Source organism: Coprinopsis cinerea (assembly GCF_000182895.1).
Source record: "Coprinopsis cinerea okayama7#130 chromosome 8 map unlocalized cont3.8, whole genome shotgun sequence".
NCBI lineage: Eukaryota > Fungi > Basidiomycota > Agaricomycetes > Agaricales > Psathyrellaceae > Coprinopsis > Coprinopsis cinerea.
Window position 1 is genome coordinate 1,807,075 of NW_003307537.1, and position 18,771 is coordinate 1,825,845.

The 18,771-nt window shown below is 51.2% G+C and overlaps 5 protein-coding genes across 5 annotated transcripts; 1 reads left to right on the top strand and 4 right to left on the bottom strand.

Moving 5' to 3' along the window:
* Window positions 1–1,666: 1,666 nt before the first annotated feature.
* CC1G_15046 (hypothetical protein) lies at window positions 1,667–3,781 on the bottom strand (the record flags this gene model as incomplete). Its single annotated transcript, XM_002910666.1, has 15 exons — window positions 1,667–2,023; window positions 2,091–2,097; window positions 2,174–2,185; window positions 2,244–2,321; window positions 2,409–2,564; window positions 2,616–2,643; window positions 2,700–2,732; window positions 2,795–2,947; window positions 2,996–3,054; window positions 3,096–3,114; window positions 3,166–3,277; window positions 3,358–3,377; window positions 3,443–3,476; window positions 3,541–3,719; window positions 3,769–3,781. 15 exons carry the CDS (start codon window positions 3,779–3,781, stop codon window positions 1,667–1,669), a joined length of 1,260 nt encoding a protein of 419 aa, XP_002910712.1.
* A 1,221-nt stretch (window positions 3,782–5,002) lies between these two features.
* Window positions 5,003–6,306, bottom strand: CC1G_05016 (hypothetical protein). Its single transcript, XM_001835971.2, has 6 exons — window positions 6,055–6,306; window positions 5,912–5,996; window positions 5,704–5,849; window positions 5,325–5,530; window positions 5,116–5,270; window positions 5,003–5,061 (listed from the first exon to the last, which is right to left on the bottom strand). Exons 1-6 carry the CDS (start codon window positions 6,264–6,266, stop codon window positions 5,050–5,052), a joined length of 816 nt encoding a protein of 271 aa, XP_001836023.1. The 5' UTR covers window positions 6,267–6,306; the 3' UTR covers window positions 5,003–5,049.
* A 1,524-nt stretch (window positions 6,307–7,830) lies between these two features.
* CC1G_05017 (hypothetical protein) lies at window positions 7,831–10,023 on the top strand (the record flags this gene model as incomplete). Its single annotated transcript, XM_001835972.2, has 2 exons — window positions 7,831–8,482; window positions 8,534–10,023. The coding sequence occupies 2 exons, from the start codon at window positions 7,831–7,833 to the stop codon at window positions 10,021–10,023; spliced, it is 2,142 nt and encodes a 713-aa protein (XP_001836024.2).
* A 557-nt stretch (window positions 10,024–10,580) lies between these two features.
* Window positions 10,581–13,347, bottom strand: CC1G_05018 (phenylacetyl-CoA ligase; the record flags this gene model as incomplete). Its single annotated transcript, XM_001835973.1, has 19 exons — window positions 10,581–10,751; window positions 10,807–10,907; window positions 10,961–11,072; window positions 11,148–11,193; window positions 11,249–11,272; window positions 11,338–11,473; window positions 11,531–11,729; window positions 11,792–11,825; window positions 11,882–11,961; window positions 12,015–12,038; window positions 12,095–12,117; window positions 12,172–12,186; window positions 12,240–12,366; window positions 12,424–12,742; window positions 12,804–12,852; window positions 12,912–12,938; window positions 12,995–13,009; window positions 13,064–13,118; window positions 13,183–13,347. 19 exons carry the CDS (start codon window positions 13,345–13,347, stop codon window positions 10,581–10,583), a joined length of 1,722 nt encoding a protein of 573 aa, XP_001836025.1.
* An 815-nt stretch (window positions 13,348–14,162) lies between these two features.
* CC1G_05019 (hypothetical protein) lies at window positions 14,163–17,576 on the bottom strand (the record flags this gene model as incomplete). Its single annotated transcript, XM_001835974.2, has 21 exons — window positions 14,163–14,200; window positions 14,279–14,390; window positions 14,423–14,491; window positions 14,551–14,736; window positions 14,831–14,900; window positions 14,988–15,011; window positions 15,076–15,190; window positions 15,270–15,335; window positions 15,403–15,480; window positions 15,539–15,593; window positions 15,658–15,691; window positions 15,746–15,825; window positions 15,883–15,906; window positions 15,971–15,993; window positions 16,133–16,262; window positions 16,331–16,670; window positions 16,786–16,834; window positions 16,894–16,935; window positions 16,989–17,023; window positions 17,290–17,323; window positions 17,534–17,576. The coding sequence occupies 21 exons, from the start codon at window positions 17,574–17,576 to the stop codon at window positions 14,163–14,165; spliced, it is 1,647 nt and encodes a 548-aa protein (XP_001836026.2).
* Between the last annotated feature and the right edge of the window lie 1,195 nt (window positions 17,577–18,771).

The following is an 18,771-nucleotide window of genomic DNA, read 5'->3' on the forward strand; positions in this document are numbered from 1 at the left end:
TCTGTGTTTTAAGATTTACTTCTTATGAAGCGACAGATGGAAGCAGTCATACTGTTGAGAGATGTCTTCTATGACGGTGGGTATCTCCTGCGCCATCTTGAGCTGTAACAGGGTAGTTTCTTCCGAAGCCTAGGGTCGTTCGACGGGTATCGTGCTGAGAAACAGCGCAGGACTCCGACAATTGACTCTAGAAGATTCCCGCCATTGATTCGCGGCTGGGTGGAGACAAGAGGAAACTGGACGGGCAGTAGATCAGGGGGACGACTTGGGCAGTTCCGAGGCAGGTCTTATATGCAGCGAACGATGGTTATATTAAGACTTCCAAGGCAATACGAGTGGGCGTCTGCTGTACGTTGCTCGGAAGAGACTAGAATGTGACGAGAAGCAAACGTGCCAGCTTAACACATCAACCGAAGCCACTGGGAAACAACAAACTCACGATCGTTGGTTCATCAAGTCTGGGTCTCCATTTGATGATGTCGCTAAGAGGGCCACGGTCTGTTGCGGTTACAGCACCACAAGGGAAGTACAGCCTATGTTGCGCCACGCGCTCAAGGTTAAATACAGCTGCGCGACATGCACTGATCGGAAGGGCTAAGTCGGTTGTGAATGTCCGATGTTCGTGTTCTGAAGGAAGGTGATAGCTCACCATGCCCCTGCAATGCCCATGTCCTTCTCATTGCATGGATACACATCCCCACAACAGTGCAAGGTCCAGAGATCGTAGCTCATGCAGAATGCTTTGCTTCGCGAGGCTATCCCTGCGAACGCCGGTCAATCGTTATACATAGCTGACACCCCTGGCGGAGGATCCAGTGTCGTCATTGATATAAACTTCTGTACGCGCCAGAGGTCCGCTAACCTGAAAGTCGAATCGAAACCTGCCCTTGTACGATAACTATGGCTCATGGTACGCGGGCGCTACGTCACCTCCCAGAAACGAATGACGGTGGTCGAACACAGAGCGGCCACATTGGCAGAGCGGTTTTCCTCGTAACCCTTGCAGGAGGAACCGAGGAGGTCGAGACGTGCGTCCAACAAACGAAACTTGAAGACCGTCAGGTCCTGAGGCCTGATAATCAAAGAAAACGCCCACCAAACAGCTAGTGGATCATAGAAGACGTAGCGAACAAAGAGATGGACGACGATAAATCCTCGTGCTGATTTGGTTTTCAGGTCCAACAGAGCCTGGCTGTGGATATTCAGTGTTCACGATGAGAACGAGACGGCCTCAGACGGCACTAATATGAGTGTTTGGTCGAATCCCTCAAACCAAACAGATGGGCGCGGTGGATTGTGTCCGTGGATCGGCCGCTCGACAATTGTGTCGACGAACCTCGACGACCTCTCCAAACCGTGAAAGTCAAAAGCGACAATTCGCAAGGTCCAGGAAGGATCGAGTTCTGCTCGCAAAACCCGGGACAGCAATCTTTCCCCAACCACACAGCGCAGCTCTCCGTGATGCCCCTCAGCCTTCAGGTCTCATTTCATGCGGCCGCCGTCGGACACAATGAGGATAGGACCTGAGTCCACACAGGACATTGACCACTTCAATTCGATCCAAAACCCTGTCATCGTATTATACGAGATACCAAAATTTAAAAACGTATGGGTATCGTACGTGTAAAGTAGTCGAGAAACCGCCGGTTGCACATTACTAACCAGTTCAATCCCTTCCGTCTCCTTTCACAACAGGATACGGATCCTCAAGCGACTCGTACGTCTGTATCTCCACAGCCCCAGTATTCAGATTTGACTTCGGAGTGGGATTCTGCAGCCTGATCATCGGAAAACTTCCTGGTTGCCCCTCCGTTTCGTCGATCTCCCATGCACTGTCGGTATGAGATTTCAAGTTGAATCGAGCTGGCCGGCTGAACCTGGGAGCCACGACGTGAATGCCGCTGTTGGTCTCGCTTCGCGATTTCTGTCCGAACATTGTGGGCATCTCGGGTCGAACGGACGAGTCGTGAACTTTATGAGCCGATTTCTTGAGGTTGATGGTTATACGGGACATCATTGCTACCTATTTTTTGTTAGACACGTCTATCAGAAGGCTGGAAATAATAATAACGAGGGCGTTGAGCACTTACAGTCAATCTAAAGAGCAAGAAAGAGACCGAAGTCGAGTTTCTATCAGCCATGCAAGAGAACCTGAATCAAGAAATGGGCTTACAGCAACTCCAGTCTATGTTAAACGAATATTCAGTACGGATACTCAATAAGGAGTCACAGAGACTACGTACTGAGCGGTGATATTCTGCAATCCAGGAGGAGCGAATATGATCATTAATGTCAAAACGAGTGTGACCGCGAAGATTGCGCTATATCCACGGGTAGCAACATGTTATCAGCCTGAACTTGCAGAGACAAAAGACGAATGTAGAGGCAACTAGAAGGCTAGCACTCACGTATAGTATATAAGACCGTCCTGGAACAATCGCTTCATAACGAAGGATGCACCTCGGTCCTTGAGGGATGGCAAGGTCCGGTAGAGGGTCAAGACCAGGACCATCGTGTCGTACAGGAGAGGGAGCCACGCCGATGATGCAGCTAGCCATCCGGGTCTAATAATACAGTCAGTCTCTCGTCGTAGCCAATGGTGAAGGGCGCCTTACACCGATGGCGAGAAGATCATAGTACACGCTGTCCATGGCATTGTCAGCTTCGGCCTGACTTACTTCAGGAGAGTCACGACGTACCCACTATCCCAGAAGCCGGATTATGATGCACGCCTACACGGCACCCAGAAGCGTCAGAAGCCATCGTCGAAAGGGGTGCAAAGGGAAAGACATACGTTGACCATGGGTAAGGAGCCAAGCATTCACGCCGAATTCTACGCACAGAACGACGAACACTGTGATAAGCACAGGTCGATTACCGTGATATAGGGCATTGATGCGGATGAACATCATTATGGCTATATCGCCGAACAAGACACGCGTATCAGCTATGTGTACTGAAGGGAATATCCCTCCGACTGGGTCCTCGGACTCACCGACTATGTTTATTCCAATGACAGTCATCGCGCCCTCGAAGCGGATGAAGCGATCACAACTACAAGTCGATTAACTCAGATGAGGGGAGGTGCGCATCACCGAGCTGGAGAACCTACATCTAGAGTAAAAGTCAGTTGGGAGAGGCAGGGGAGTTACACGCTGAACTCACTTCGGGCGTCCATACAGGAGAGAGATAGGCTGTAAAGGACCAAACCTTCAGAGTTGAACGTGTAGGTTTTAGGCTGTCCAGGATGCCATACCATATAGGTTAACAATGAAGCCTAATGGGGTCAAATAACGATTCTTTGATGCGACTCGTTAGCGTGACAATAGGGTTCCGACGCGAGCGAGATCCACATACCACGAGAAAGAGGTAGACAACTACAACGGAAAAAGCATTCGTCATGGTCAGTCGCTGCTTGGGAACAGTATGGCAAGACCCGTACTTGGTCCTTTGGTTCCTTTCCAGACGTACTCGACCTAGAAGACCCGAGACAAAGAATGAGAACTGCGCAAGATATTAGACCAAGGAAGTATCACCCACCTCGTCGGCGAAAGTGTCGATGTGGTCCCAGACGAGAAGGGTGAAGCTCGCAAAGCCCATGTACTGCGCCACGGTCAAATTGCGGGGGTTAGGACTTCGACTATAGAGCGTATGCTTCACGCTCAAGGGAATAGTGGACTGACGTTGGTACGAAGCCTGAGTATACGTCAGTAAGCACCCTACTATAAGAGATGCTTCGCACGAAGCGTCAGGTAGAACCAGACTCACTGCTGAGCGACATCCTCGATGATAGAGGGTATATTCTGAGACATGCTGTTAATCAGGCAGGCCTCTTCTGGGCGTTTGATATGAGATGAACTTGGCCGTTCAAGGGTATCTGTGCACTGGTGTCCTTCGAGAGAAGTTTGTTGTCCTTCAACAACCGACTCTAAAGGCCGAACACCATCACCTCGCGACTGGGAGAAGTCGGAGAGAGCGGGGGGAGGGGAACGGAATTGACGATCCAGACTGTCGAGGAAAGCCTTATATGCAGCCGGTGGTGGGGTTAAATCAAGACTTAACAGGAAAGCCATAGAATTGGACGGGTGAACAATGATCGGAAGGCAAGGACGGAATGAGAAGTCAAAGTGCCGTTGCAAAATCGAGGATTGAATGCGCGCCATGTTGTCCACTTTGCCACAGGAGTCAGGGACAGTTTATGCACCACCCCGCGTGGGGAGCGCCCTCTGTTCACCGCCCTTCAGCTCCACAGCCGGGCGACAGACACGGATCGAAGGTGCACCAACTGGTCCTGCTCAGTCGGTTGTGGTTGCGCAATGTTTGTTCTATGAAGGAAGACGATGGCTCGCCACCTGCCCGCATCGTCCTCCTATTCCTTGAAGTCGTCTCCCAGCGGCAGCCCACGGCAGCTCACGGCCCAGAGTTGACTCGGAGACGAAAGTCCCCCCACGCAGAGTCTGGTTCCAGTTGCCACTTTTTCTCTGTGTATGCCGGTCAACACGGATGCTATACCGACCTCGGCGAGGATCTTAACTGATGTCGTCATTTTCTTTTCTTTGGACAGTCTCTGTTTCTTCATTCCCAACGGGCTCCTGAGAAACGATACAAGGCCAAGCAGACAGCAGTCAAATAGGAAGAGAGATGTCGAGGTATCATCTCACCTGTGGCCTGAGGATGTGTTGCAGATGGCTAGTCTTACAAATGCAAGGGAAGAGCTTGCGACAGCAGGGTTGCAGCGGGGTCGAAAAACCATAGAGGAACTCCAGGTAGATACAATAAAATAGAAATACATATGCCATGAATGTCGTGTCGAAATGAGTGTCCTGTACTCTGAAGGTCAGTCAGGCGCCAGGGAAAAGGTGAAGGGTGGGCCCACCAAGAATACATTCCTCCGAAGACAGCGGAGAGAAAGTAAGGAAATAAGAGTTCTACTAATGGCTATCGGCGTGCCGAACTGTAATGACAGGGAGGGGGCGACGGCAAAGTCATGGGGCATAAAGGTCAAGGAACGCAAGGGGTATCCCGGTATCCAATATATCGCCGCGATGATCATGATAAGATCTAGAGAATGATCACCTTAGTTGAAACCTCAAAAATGCAAATTGGTGGACGTACCGCAAGCAATACAACTGCAACCACTACCGAAAGAATTAGCAACAAGCATGCAGCACGCCGCCCTGCCCTTCTTTGATATTCATGTGCCGTCCTCAATTCTTCAGAAGCTGCCCCCGTGTCAGCAGCGACTGACGAAATGTTCATCTCAATGTTGTCTAAAGCACAGGATGAGCCCCCAATCGTCTTTTTGCCATCTGAAATCTACTCACCAAGCATTCCACCCTGCTGGTTGACAAGCGTGCCCAAGTCGTGGAAAATCTCCGCCAGTTCGTGAATACCAGTTTCTATTTCTCGGATTTCCTCTTCGCGTTCCTGAATGAGAGATTCCTGGTAGGCGAGTTCATGGGGCGACAATTGGGCTTGTAGTATCTGTGCCTGCCGCTGAGTTTGAGAAGAGGGTTCGGGTTCATCTCGCCTGTTATAACAAAGTTAATAATGGCGCTCAACAGGGACCTGTTTCATTTGTCGCAAGCGCTTGGAGAAGTTCCGGCGCTCCGCCCAGCAGCCTGCACCAGGCCGAGGCGAATAGACCGGCCGAGAACCGGGTTTCCCCATAGCGATCTCGAAACGACGAAATACGGAACTCACGTCGACGAATCGTCCTCCACTGCCAGTCTCACTCCCTGTACAACAGTCCTCTGCCGTTCTGCACTGACTTGCTGTGCCCGCTGGAACGCGACTAAAGACATTTGGAGGTCATGGGAGGTCTTTTGGAGCGCAGTCTTCTGGTGAGGCTATATATGCAGTGCCGGATTGAGCCTTAGCGGGTACACGTCGTAGAGCGCATTGAGCATACCAGCCCCGATTGTAGTGCTGAAAGGCGTTTCAGGTCTTCTGAACTCCGTTTCGCCATTGCGCGTGTCGATTCCGTGAGGTCATGTCTGGGGTAGGTCACCACCGCGGTCAGTTAGTACTAGGGTATGCTCTGGTGTAACTTACAGCGTTTTCCTGAGAGTTGCATTGTCTTTAGGAGTCCCAAGCTGGTCAACGTATTTCAGGATGCCCTGAACGTTCGCATTCATCTTGAACACCTGGAGTGACAATGACGACTGGAGTTTCTGGAATTCTGCATCTTCGCTGGATTGTGGTGCATTTCTCGCTGTTGAGCGATTGGGAAGGCCATTACCAGCCTCAATATCTTGGAAGCTCATGATGGAAGGCTGTCGAGCTCGACGGGCGTGCAGTCGTTGGTGGTTGCGGAGTGGTCGTCGTTGGACAACAAGGAAGGTGGCGCAGTCGGCATTGGCTCGGATTTAGCAATGCTTACCCACGCTTAATACTGTGGATGGACTCCCAATTAATTCGGTTCGACAATGTCCGTGTCGACGCCTGTTATCGTGGGTCAAGCGCCCTTCGCGCTGCACAGCTCAACAACGTGAATACTATCTGTGAGCAGATAAGTACAGGTGCGTACTTTCAAGCTCCTTGCCACTGACTTGGATCTGATATTCGGAACACCAGAATTCGACTTCAAAGCGTCTCCTAATCTTCAAACAGACACAATAGGTCGATGACAAGGAAGAGGGCTACGCGTCTGCTAATCGAAAGCCTTCAGACACAAGTAGTATCTACTGAGAGTTCTATGTACAAGGTTCTGTCGGCAGTTGGTCGGCAATATTACTGCGAATGATTTATTTGGTTTCAAAGGTTATACCAAACAAGGTTCACATCCCCATTGTTCTTCGTTGATCGCTTGTTTTCGCCATTTGACTGGGTCTACCGTCAATATCCCCTCAATTCTCAATGAATGTAGGACGTCTCGAAGCCCCAGAGGATACCTGTGCTCTTTGAGCCGGGAGACACGCAAGGGACCAGAGAATCGTCCGAACCGTCGCTGGCATCGATTCGACTTCCTTCCCGCGCTCGTCATCCCACCTACGAGACTGGAAACCACCCAGAGCGGGGCCTGATAATGGTGATCCAGAACCTTAACAGTCGGACGATATCCCAAGCTCGTTCCTGCTGGTTTTTAGTCGAGAATGTCCCAATAGGACTGCTTGACGTCCTTGACAACCTTGTTCTTTTGTCTTTGGACCTCGCTGCCGGTAATCGTTCTTCCTCGCCTAACAGAAACCAGGAATTCTAGGTGGCCCATCCGATGCCTACTACTGTCATTCTTTCGGAGTGGCAAATTTATGGTACGTTTCATTTTGTTCTCCGTTGCCTATTGGTGGCTGATACCGACGTATCGTCTCTGCAGAATATATGCATTAAACATGGCCCGTTTATCCTAGGTCTCGACAAATGAACGTGCATAGTTGACTCCGCCGATTGTAGCACTGCCTTCAGCGAGGTTCGTCGCCAGGGGGGTCAACATCCTCCCCCAACGAGCCTGCTTACTGGGTTTCTTTCACCGCGTCCTGAGGTGTGTTGGCACACTCCCCTTGCTGTGCCCGACGCTTATTGTCCTCGCAGAGCAGCTCTCATCTCACCCTGACGACCATGCCATAAAGGTTCTTCTCCTGTGTGCATTTTCATGGTGTCCTCGATAGCGCTCAGGGCGCCCTGGGCCGACCTCTTTACAGCTTACCTTGCCGTGGCTGTTCACACCTGTCAGAAGCCCTCCGGGACTCGGGAGAGAGTCGGTCCAATAGGCGCATGGGAAAGTCAGCCCGCCGTTTTTGATTGACCTCGTGCCTTCGATCCAACCCTCCTTCTCAGCCAACCGAACGAACTCAGAAGAGAGCCAGAACCGTTCAACAGATATTCGACAGCATGCAGAGGGTCTGGGATGCACTCGCGCAAGCTGCGCGAGAGCTGCCCTTGAACTTTGTATACGACTCCTTCTCCTCCCCTCGACAAATCAGATCGGACACCTTGTTTCGCGCTGAATTCAAAAAACACGTCGACGCAGCCCAGATTACGGATAATGCGGTTGATCTCTGGAGGACAGGCCCAGTTGAAGTGAAGCACGCCTTCACGAAATGTGCGGCTGAAATTCGAAAGAACTTCCCTGGCGAGCTTGAAGCTTCGAGCGACACAAGCCTCAACCCGGGTAAACAATCTGTGTGGAAGTTGGGGCCGCAAAGGGCTTCTCCCTCGTCTTCATCGCTGTCCTCCGGTCGTCGCCAACCTGTCCACCGCCAACCGAGTCCAGCCCCTTCGCACAACTCTGTCGAATCCATGGTCCATGTTTGGCATCGCCAAAACCCCGGAAAGTCCAGCAAGGATGGTCGTCGCGTCGTCAACCCAGCATTGCACAAGTCATCGGCTGTACTGGTTCTCAGTGGTCGACAAACCGGCCCCGTTCGAAGGGCGCGCACTTCCCGATCGATTTCTCCTCGGCTTCGATACGCGGGCGAACGTCCTCTTAGTCGCGGGAGCACGGCGAGCAGACCCAGCACGCCCACCAACGCCTCGGACCAAGGTGAGAGAGAGAGCTTTGTTGAAGGAGATGGATCAGTTAACATTCTTTCAGCTCTCGACATCACTCCTTTTATTTCACGGACAGAAACTCTTGTTCCTTGTCCTCTTTTGGACGATGCCCTTGTCCCGCAGGCTTGCTCTGTACCCACTCAAGGTCAGACTGATGGGCGTCACAGCTTCCCTTCAGCCTCGGGATCAATTCTCTGCGAACAACAAGGACATTCAGATTTGGCAACCCATCAATTTACGCCTTCCTTGGTCAATCCTCCCGGCGGTCCGTCGAAGTCCGCCGGGGTGCAAGAGACTGGACGCGGCGTTCATTTGGGGCCAGACATCACAGATCCGGAAAAGCTTGCACTCCAGGAACCCAAGCTAAGGATCGTCATTATCCCCGTGGATCCCAAACTAGGGAACCCCGGCGACAGCAATATAACATCAGGCTCCCGTCCAGGTTCGAGCATTAGCGGCAACTTGGATGCGTGTCTCGACCCAGACCCCCAAGCCGCTTGGACAGCAGCTCAAGACTTTTCGTCACACCCACTGGTATTCGCCGACACTCAACCCCCTCCGTTTGACGATGCGCCTCTGGAATCAAGTGTGCGCTCTTTGGATCAGAATATTTGGATCACATCGTACAACCCTCTGCCAGCGGGTCAGCGCCAACAATCGCAACCTCTCATGTTCGATCCCCTCCTTGGAAATCCCGCACCGTTTGGCCGCGAGTCGGCTTTCGGCAACCAACTTGGAAGTCCAGGCATGGGGGAAACACTTCAACAACCTTTCGATCCCACCTATCCTACCCAAGGAGTCACCCAATTGGGGCAAGACGGTACATTCGCTCGTCCTTCGACTTACCCACTCTGGAACCTCGCACACGCACCTGCGATGGAGGAAACTCCTGGTACCCACCAGGAGTGCCTGCCGCTCCCTGACTCGGAATGGAGCGCAGATGGAACAGATGCACGACTCATTGATCAGTTCACAATATCTCAACATGACGGTATTCAAGGCTTTGCGCATCCTGACTATGGTCCCTTCCAATCGTTTGCTGGCGCCACGATGCCACTCGAAGATGGTCAACACAATTTAATCCCTCTTTTCATTGGTTATCAACCTCCCAATTTCGGTGGACCTGTATTCGGACAGCAGAACGGTCTTCATGGACTTCATTTCCCTGGAGAACCCATTATCGAACAGAATGCTTGGGATCCGCATGTAGGACGGATCGACAGTGGCCCCTTCCTCGATTCCTCCATCTCCAACACGTTCTCCGATGATTGTACGATGCTCGATCCTGGTACCACCGGTAGTTCATCTGCATTCACGGACTACGGCGGAGAAAGTGATGCCGTAGACCTGAACCCGAGCCACAGCGCACCCTCGGCCTGGTCGGTAGATTACTATACTGCCCCGAACGAGCAAGGCCCACGTCCAGGGCAGCTTGGTTTTTTCGCCATGGATGAAGAACCCCAAGCGTTCGATACTCCTACTATTGGCTCTTCGGATTCCCTTCCGGTGTTCGAGCCCCAGTATCTGGTTTGAACGTTTGACATGGGCTTATTTATCCTTCCTTTCGTCTTCCAACGGTTCTTAGATCGAGAGTCAATACCTCGACTCAGATGATGGACATCGCTTTCGCGTTTTATTTATCAAACCCCCTGTTGTCGTGTTTTCGCTTTCTTATTTACTCGGCGCTCTACGCTGTGTTTGCTTGCTTTCGTTCGCCTCCGTTGTTCTCTTTCTACTGGAGTAAGTACTGTTCCTTGGTTTGTCGCTTTACGATACTCGTGCCTTTGTGGATTTCTCATGTAGTACTCAACATGGACGCTTAGTTGCACTTTTCCTGGGGCGCCGTCACGGTTGTTTCCGACTCGGGGCCTAGACTGACTCTCTTCGGGGCGCTTGTTAGCATCTGGTACCAGCATACCTGCTTGAAAGAACGTGTTCGCTACTCGAAGAATCTGCTCACACATTGCTAGCATACTAAGGAGCTTTGGTTAAATTGCTTGGTCAATACATCTACACTCTGTTAGGTTTCCTACATTTCCGACAGTTGGTACCGCGTATGCGTATGGTGTAAAGCTCGGTAACTAACTTGCCTAAAGCTTCGCAGTGCGTCCGTTTGGCTTCGAGCGATTAGCAGCCAGAGTCTTCGCCTGGTCTCGCAGGACTCTACGGAGCAGCTTGCCGCTGGGAGATACAGGGATTTGTGCGATGAACTCGACTCCGCCTGCGAGTCGCTTGTAGTGGACCTTCTGATCTGCTACGTGCTGATCAAAAGCGGTCAGAGCTATCCTTGACATTGGCCCATGGAACGGACTCTACCTTGGTGATAGACGCCTTGATCCTCTCCGCTTCCATGGGGTCTTTCGCCCTCGTCGCTGCGCTCGGAGACAGTGCGACAAACGCCAGAGGGACTTCTCCGCCTTTTGGAATCGAGTTAGGGTGCTTCTGCCTCTATTTAATGTTTGGTACGCACTGTAATCATCTGGAATGCCGACAACGCAGGCATTAGAGACATCTGGGTGCTCCAGCAGGCAGCCTTCGAGTTCGGCAGGAGCCACTTGGAAACCTCTGACTTTCATGATTTCCTGCAGGCAGCGTCAGTACATTATATTGCAAGCTGGGGTGTGGCAACTCGCCTTGATCCTATCCAAAACCCGAACCTCGCCTGCCTTGTCGATTACGACTTCGTCTCCTGTTCGTACCCATCTATGGGACGCTAATCAGTTATGACAAATAAGAAGGAGATAACCGTCGGACGTACCCGTCAATGAAAGTCTCCCTCGTGCTTCAAGAGGTAAAGATGGATTGATTAGTCTGTCGGAACTCTGGATAACCAGAGTCGTGACCTACGCTTCCTCATTGTTGGCGTATCCCAACGTAATCGCTGGGGTCTTGATCCAGAGCTCTCCAGGTTCGTCGTACCCGGCGAGAGTGCCATCAAATTTGACTACGCGAGCCACAGTTCCGGGAAGAAGATGCCCGCTACCTGCAAAGTCACCCGGGTCAGTATCCACGGAGAGGCGAATGAAACCCAAGAACGCACTTCCAGGTACTCCACGTTTCTGCGAGATCGGGAAGGCCATCGTCAGAGGACCGCTTTCGGTCATACCATACCCTTGGCCTATTTGGGCATTTGGGAAAAGTTCGAACATCTGAGCATTGAGCTCGTGAGTGAGGGGTGCAGCGCCGCAGAATACCAGGCGAATCTGTTTCCGAATGGGAGACTCGTTGATTCCAGGATACTAGGTTGAAAGAGGAGAGATCTTTTAGTCAAGGGGTGATTGGAAGACAGTGGACAGTATACCTTGCAAAATTGGACGACCATTGGAGGTACGAGGCTTTTCTCGAATTGTGAGACAGGAAGGCGGGAGTGACGATGACCCGACAAACTTACTATAGGTGCGTAATGCGGTACTTTGCAATGGATTTCATCATAGAGTCGATGTTGAATCTTGCCGTCACTACGACAGACATCTGAGAGAGACCTATGTTTGAGAAGGACTGAGAAGGACGCTTCATTCACGTACCCCTGCGTGTAACAATGCATGCAACTAGCGTTGACTCTCGGTTACATTTAGCCCCTATACAACCAAGACGCGACACTTACGTTGAGGACCAGGCCATAGATATCTGCGACGTAGGTAAGTGGGATATTTCAGCTTGAAGACGACAAAAGAAACATACGATAGAAAGGTAGAACTGTAATCCACAGTGTCAAACTGAGTGCCCTTGGAGGCGAGAACTTTACATACCGGCAGTAGCGACATCGCCTGGACGGAATCGCTGCTCTGACCATGGGGCATAATCGTCGTTCACTTTGTTATGAACAGCCCACTGTATGATGTTCACAATGACGGAGTGGTGCTGAATTGCGACCGCCTAAATCACGAATCGCTGTTATTCTTGGTTCCCCTTTTCGAGCAGGTGAAAGCATACCTTAGGCCTTCCTGTCGTCCCGGACGAAAAGCTGAGGAATGCCAATTTCGTCTTGCCTTCTCCAGGACGCAGCTTCAACTCTGTGAACGAGATTGGCTGACTGAGGCCATACTGGACAAGGCCTTCAACGGTTTGGCGCGTCGAAGGTGGCTGGACGCCTGGAACGTCAAATAAGATGACATTTTGGTCAGGAATGCCAGTTTCGCGAGCAGCTGCTAATGCAGTGTCGAATGACTGGGGATGTGCGATCAAAAGTCGCGCCTTGGCCTCCTGAATTTGATATACAAGCTCCTGTTTGGAAAAGTCTGGATTCGCCCCACTGAGAAATAGTCACTTTAGTGTCATGAGACTCGCAGAGAAAGGTCGCATCGAAAACTGACGAGATGACACCTCCGAGTTGTTGGGTGGCCCAAATAGCGACGGGATAATCTGAACAGAGAGGGTCATTCTCAAATCCCTTATCCGGATGGAGGGGAATTTCAAGTTACCTGTGTGGTTTCGACTGTAAACGAGGACTAGAGATTGTGTTTAGAAGGTTCTTCCTGCTGGAACGGAACAGCGGGAACCGTACCGACGTCATCTCTCCCTAGATGCAGATGGTCATTGCTGGTGCCAACGTCGATGTAAGATTGACACTCACCTATGCCATATCGTAGATGAAGAGCGTTAGACAGGCCTAAGGTACGCCGCTTGAGCTTCAAGCACGTAACGGCGCCGCGATGAGTGCCTGCGCTAATGCCCTAGATCTGATCCACTCACTTCAGCGCCTCCCAGTCGTCTCCCCGTTTCATCGTCAATCAGCCACGGAATGTCCTCGTTTCTCTTCGGTTTGGTGGGATGCTCTGCATCGAGGATAAATTGTGGCAATGTGAGGTCGTCCGGGAGATGCGGTAGGGGTACATTTGGCTGGGGTAGGAACTCCATCTTGCAAATAGCTTCGAGTGTGCCGTGCCGTCGGGAATGGGAAGAAGGAAGAGGGAGAACGCGTCGACAGGAAGACTGCTCAGGTATATAAGAGCTGCTGAACCCCGTACTTAAGAATATTTGATAACGCCCCCGAACATAATTGCGCAATTGGCGACACTCGGGGTCATTCGTCTAGAAGTAAGCACGACAGGGGAAATCCGCGCCTCCTATACCCGGAGATCGTGAGTGACTGCATGCCGAATACGGTAGGCAGGTGTGGGGAGCCGAGGTGTCAGGTGGGCACTAAGTACTCAGGGGCCACGGGCGCCAATCAAGCCCGTGGGGTTCGGAATTTGAATTTGGCGCTACGGTCGTCGGTTTGCCACAGACTGAAACTGGGAAGGAGCGCCCAAATAAGCAGCTTCAATGATGAGATCGGGTAGCCGAGAGGACCTATTGACAGTTCTTTCTTCAAATTTCTCTTCATTAGCATAGTTTTCGTTCCAATCGTTGTCCAGAAGCGGTGGCAGTCCATCATGATATCTTCTATTCACCCCGTCTGGCATCTGGCATCCCTTAAGCACCAGCGACTACCAGGTACTTGAGTGAACATTCGATATTGTAAATACTCGTCAGAGTACCGAGATTGTCAAAATACTTTTACACCACCTGAACGAAATATCCCCAGACACGGTGGGACATAGTAAGAATTTCAATTCGTTTGAGTCAATGATGGTCACATGCACGGCATCCTCTTCTGCGCATAATCATAAAGGTCATACCTACACATTTCTTTGCGATACAAAATTGTTCCGAATATCAATGTGTGTCGTTCATGAAGGAACCAAGGTCAGCATCATTACAGCGGAGACTAATGTACTTAGTAGGCTAGTATTAGATCGCGACGCGACAAAAACCGTTTCGAACGGTGTCAAAGCTTCGCCCGCACCGCGAATTTGTCTGACTCCATTTGTAGGTTGGAATTGACTCTGTCCTTCAATATTCTTCTCAGAATCTTCCCACTTGGACTTTTCTGGAAGGCCCATCACGGCGTCACGGACCTGGCCTGAGAGGTTAGTAGGAGATGACTTACGGGTATTGACTCGATGAACCGAATGCCACCACGGAGATGCTTGTAACCGGCTTTTCGAGTGGCGACGTACTGTTAAGTAGACTATTGAATCTTACGTTCATCAGAAGTGAAGTGATTGCGGTACTTACCTTAGAGATGTCCTCAGATATCGTGCTGTAAAACTGGTCGTCGTTTGTCCAGTCTGCTATACTGGGAGAGGGTACGACGTATGCCAGTGGGATTTCTCCCATGAGTGGATGGGGAACACCCACAACACACGCATCGTCCACAAAAGGATGCCCCAGTAGACATCCTTCCAACTCCGCAGGGGCGACCTGAAACCCGTTCACCTTGAGAAGTTCCTTTTGAAGGAAGGATAGCCCCTCAGCCACCAAAAGTATCCTCACAAAGGCCACGTTGAAGACGAACCTTCACTCTATCATACACATACACCTCGTTGTCCTCCGAAATGGCAACTTCATCTCCGGTTCGAACCCATCTGTCGCAGAAGTGAGGGGGACAGGTTTTAACCAATTAAGATGATTAGACTCTGATTAAACGACGGTGATGAGAGGAGGGAACCCACCCATCGAAGAAGGTTTCTCGAGTCCTAAAACCGTAAATGATGAATTGTTAGACCGAGACTGTGGTGACATAAAACCATCCCCACTCACGCTCTTGGGTTTTTGTAATAACAAAGTGCGTTAGAAGGACCTTTAACGAAAAGCTCTCCTCTTTCACCGTGGGCTGCGAGGCGCCCATCCGACTTGAGGACACGAGCTTTGATACCTGGAAGCAACCGGCCTGCGCCTGGAAGTGATGTGAATATGCAACTTGGGCAATTGATTGATGAAGATGTAGAACTCACTTCCTAAAGGACCTCTCCGTTGGCAGGACGAGACCAAAGCCACAGTCGTTGTCATTTCGGTAAGTCCTATTCCAGTACCAGAATTAAGCTTTCAGCACCGGCGGCTCTGTGAGACCCAATGCGAGTCTCGTACCATAAGCTTGACCGATCTGGGCACGAGGGAAAAGCTTGACCAATGATTGCTGAACATGAGGCGAGACGGGAGCGGCTCCTTGGACTTAAGGTCAGTATACGCGACCCCAGGAGAAGCGCGAAGGGATGCGAATTACCGATGAGAATGTATTTGACATGGGAGTCGACACTCCGATCGGATAGGAAGGAGTGCTGACAGATGCAGGTCAGAGATGCTCACAATACTCAAGATTACAGGGAAGCGCCGATAACTCACCTTGGACAAGGCGATAGCTTGAGGTGGTACGAGCCTAGGGGGTTTGATATCAACTTCAAGCTGCTTCTTGTTGGTGAAGCTAACTCACAACAGATGGGAAATGGAATACTGCTGGATGGAAGCGACCATCGACCGTAGCTCGTACTTTGGGATGACGACGACAGACATCTATGAGGGTGCTTTCAGCCCCACCAACTCTGGGAGACAAAGAAGAAGATGACGCACCGCAGAGAAGAGTGAAAGATGAAGCTAAATCCTAAGTTTAGAACCCGAGATGCCCATGCAGAGGTGATACAGAAGGCAAGCTGCTTACTGCTATAACGAGACCAGCGACATCTGATGCATCGGGGAAGGGTCAGTGCCGTGCCACGGGGTAGTGAGAAGGCTCAAATGCGCACGGTAAAAAGGTAGAACTGTAGATTGCGCTGAATTTGAGCAACTCCGACATGCGAAGAGTTGAAGTGGGTCCACGCACCTCCTAAGGCAATATCCCCAGGGTGCCACGAACGCGGGGATCCCATCTGGTCAGGATGGCCTCGGAGGCCATTGTGGACCGCCATCTGGATGATATTACACATTATTGCGTAGTGGGAGATCGCCACGGCCTGTGGCGAGGAGAAAGACGCTGTTATTAGCTCAAAATCGATGGTTAGAAGAGCAGAAGTAGACCGACCTTGGGGTTGCCCGTAGTGCCCGATGACCAGCAAAAGAACGCAACCTTATCCTTCGCCTCCCCCTGCTGCATGGTATAGGGGACCAGCGGGGCTGAACGCGCTGCGCCCTCGTGCACCAAGCCCGAGAGGGTAGGGAAAATGGGGGGTGCTGTCCGGTTATCACACTCGAAGGGCTCGGCATCGTCCATTAGGACGACCCTCCCATTCGAAGCCAGGCCAGCCATGCTCGAGGCAATCAGCATAGCTTTTAAATTACCGGAATGAACGACGATTAGACTTGGTTTGCAGATCCCAATCTGATAGCTCAGCTCCTCAGCCGTAAATTGCGGGTTAGTGCACCTGAGATAAAGTAAGTTTCATCATTTTCAGGGTAAAGTAGCACTTGGCTGTGGTGTTGTGGCGAATGAAACGGCGAAGTTTGAAGGGGATTAGGCTGAATAACTCGGGCACGTACGTCACAATTCCGCCGATCTGATGAACTGCCCAAATGACCACCGGATAATCTGTTCGAAAGCGCGTTAACAAAGGGACAAGGGAAGTGGACAAGGTGAATGTTGCTCACCGACATGGTTCGGGCTCGCTATCAGCACCACATCTTCGCTTCCTGCAGAAGTAGTCAGGTCTTAGACATGGAGGAAGGAGAGAAGAAAGCCCCACCTATACCATATATGTATTGGAGGGTCGAAGCGAGACTGGTAGTTCGGTGCTTGAGCTCGTCAAGATATAACTTTCTGGAGCTGGAGGCGTCAACCAAACAAGCGACGGAGCTTGGCCTTTCGGGTTGGATTTCATGTCGATAATCCAGCATAAAATGGGACAGCGTAATATCGTCAGGGACGGCGGGTAGTGGCGTTTTGTTCTCGAAAAACGATAGCATCGGGAAAGCGGATACAAAACAGACAAAAGGAAGGAGAATCACTTTGGTCTAACATCATCCTCGCCCGGAAGGGTTATATACCTTTCTGAGGCAGGGCGTGGCATGAAAGGGGTCGCTGAATAAGTAAGGGAAGTCAGGGAAGTCCGGTAAACCCCAAATCTGAATCTGAAGTCCGAAGAGTTATGTCCATGTATATCCCATCTACATCGCCAAACTTTCAAACTTCTTTTTTCAAACACATCCACGCTTCAATTGCACTGTCAACGGGGCTTCAGGACCGGCATCGTCAGCCACACCATAAGCAATGAGGCCAGGGCCGCCTTACCTTCGAATTTCAGCGTTTCAAACCCTTTGCCACCATCCTGCATTGCATACTCCGAGTGCTACTAGCGTCCCAAATGCGGCTTGTGCGGTCGTGCGTTGAATTCCAAATCCCCGACGGGAGACCACTGGACGTGCCTGTTCAAGCGTTCAAGCTCCTAGTGATTCGTTCTCGGCAGCCTCCATGATACAAGAGTTAGATCAGCCAGCCAATCCGCGATTCCTGTTACAGGTTCAACTTGGGCAACAATCGAAATCAAGGCAGGTCCCCTTTCAAGCAGCCGCAGCAGCTTGCATCGTCGTCGCGTCGGTGCTGCATTCCCAAGTTCGTTTCAAAATTGATCACCCGCCAGGATTGCGAATTGACCGTTACCCGCTCTACACCCCCCTCGTAAAGAGAGGAAGTTCTAAACCCAGGATAGCTAGCCAGGTATAGCCAGTCACCCTCTGTTCGATCGAAAGGGGCGTAGCCCGGAGTTCGATATGAAGCGCAGAAATGGAAGCGTATTGCCCGAGCAGAGCCTTGTTAATGAAACACCCCCTTCGAGAAACGCGGTGACCTGTTGGCTTGAAATCCAGATCCGATGCCTGCCAGTCGATAGAGAGAGCATCGCGGTTCGAGGAAGAGGAACGAGGGCGTTTTTGAATCAAGATCGAGGCGTTGGGATGTTGATTGAGTGAGGTCAAGAGGCAGAGGGGCTTGATGTCAGAAGGGGTGGCCCCCGGTAATTAGATTACATACCGAGGCTCTACCGGAAGGCTAAGGGACTTCCTGATGGTTCCGCTGATACCTTCTGGTCATCAGCGTCGACTCATTTGAAGCTTCAGGGTAGCACCAACTGTAACTAAACCTCACGAAGAGGACTTCAACAAGCTGGGGTCCAAATGAGGCGACAAGGCCGGCTTCAAGAAGGCAAAAGGCGTGCCAAGCTGAAATAAACCGGTTGCGCCGGATGGGAAGCAAGCGTGCGCACAGACTTTACCGTTACTTGAGTAGCTGCAGTCCCAGCCCATGGCCTTGCCTGTCTACTATGCACGATTTCGCACAAAAGACAAGATCTTCTACTGAGCCAAGAAAGAAGTTTCAAATGTCTGACCAAATGTCCTATCTCGAAGGAGATCAGCCTTTTTGAAAACGTTGCTGAAGATCTTCAAAGGACACGTTTTTGAGAACTAACAAATAGCCGCTCGCCTTCTCTTAGATCCCGCCGGATCTGGAGCCACAGCACACCAGCACCGAGT

Excerpts from the sequence above, each read along its gene's own strand:
- CC1G_05016 (XM_001835971.2), bottom strand. The coding sequence starts at position 6,266 with ATGAGCTTCCAAGATATTGAGGCTGGTAATGGCCTTCCCAATCGCTCA. Across the intron at positions 5,997-6,054 it reads GCAACTCTCAGGAAAACGCT|ACATGACCTCACGGAATCGA; the intron begins GTAAGTTACACC and ends GACCTACCCCAG. Across the intron at positions 5,850-5,911 it reads CAGCACTACAATCGGGGCTG|CCTCACCAGAAGACTGCGCT; the intron begins GTATGCTCAATG and ends CTGCATATATAG.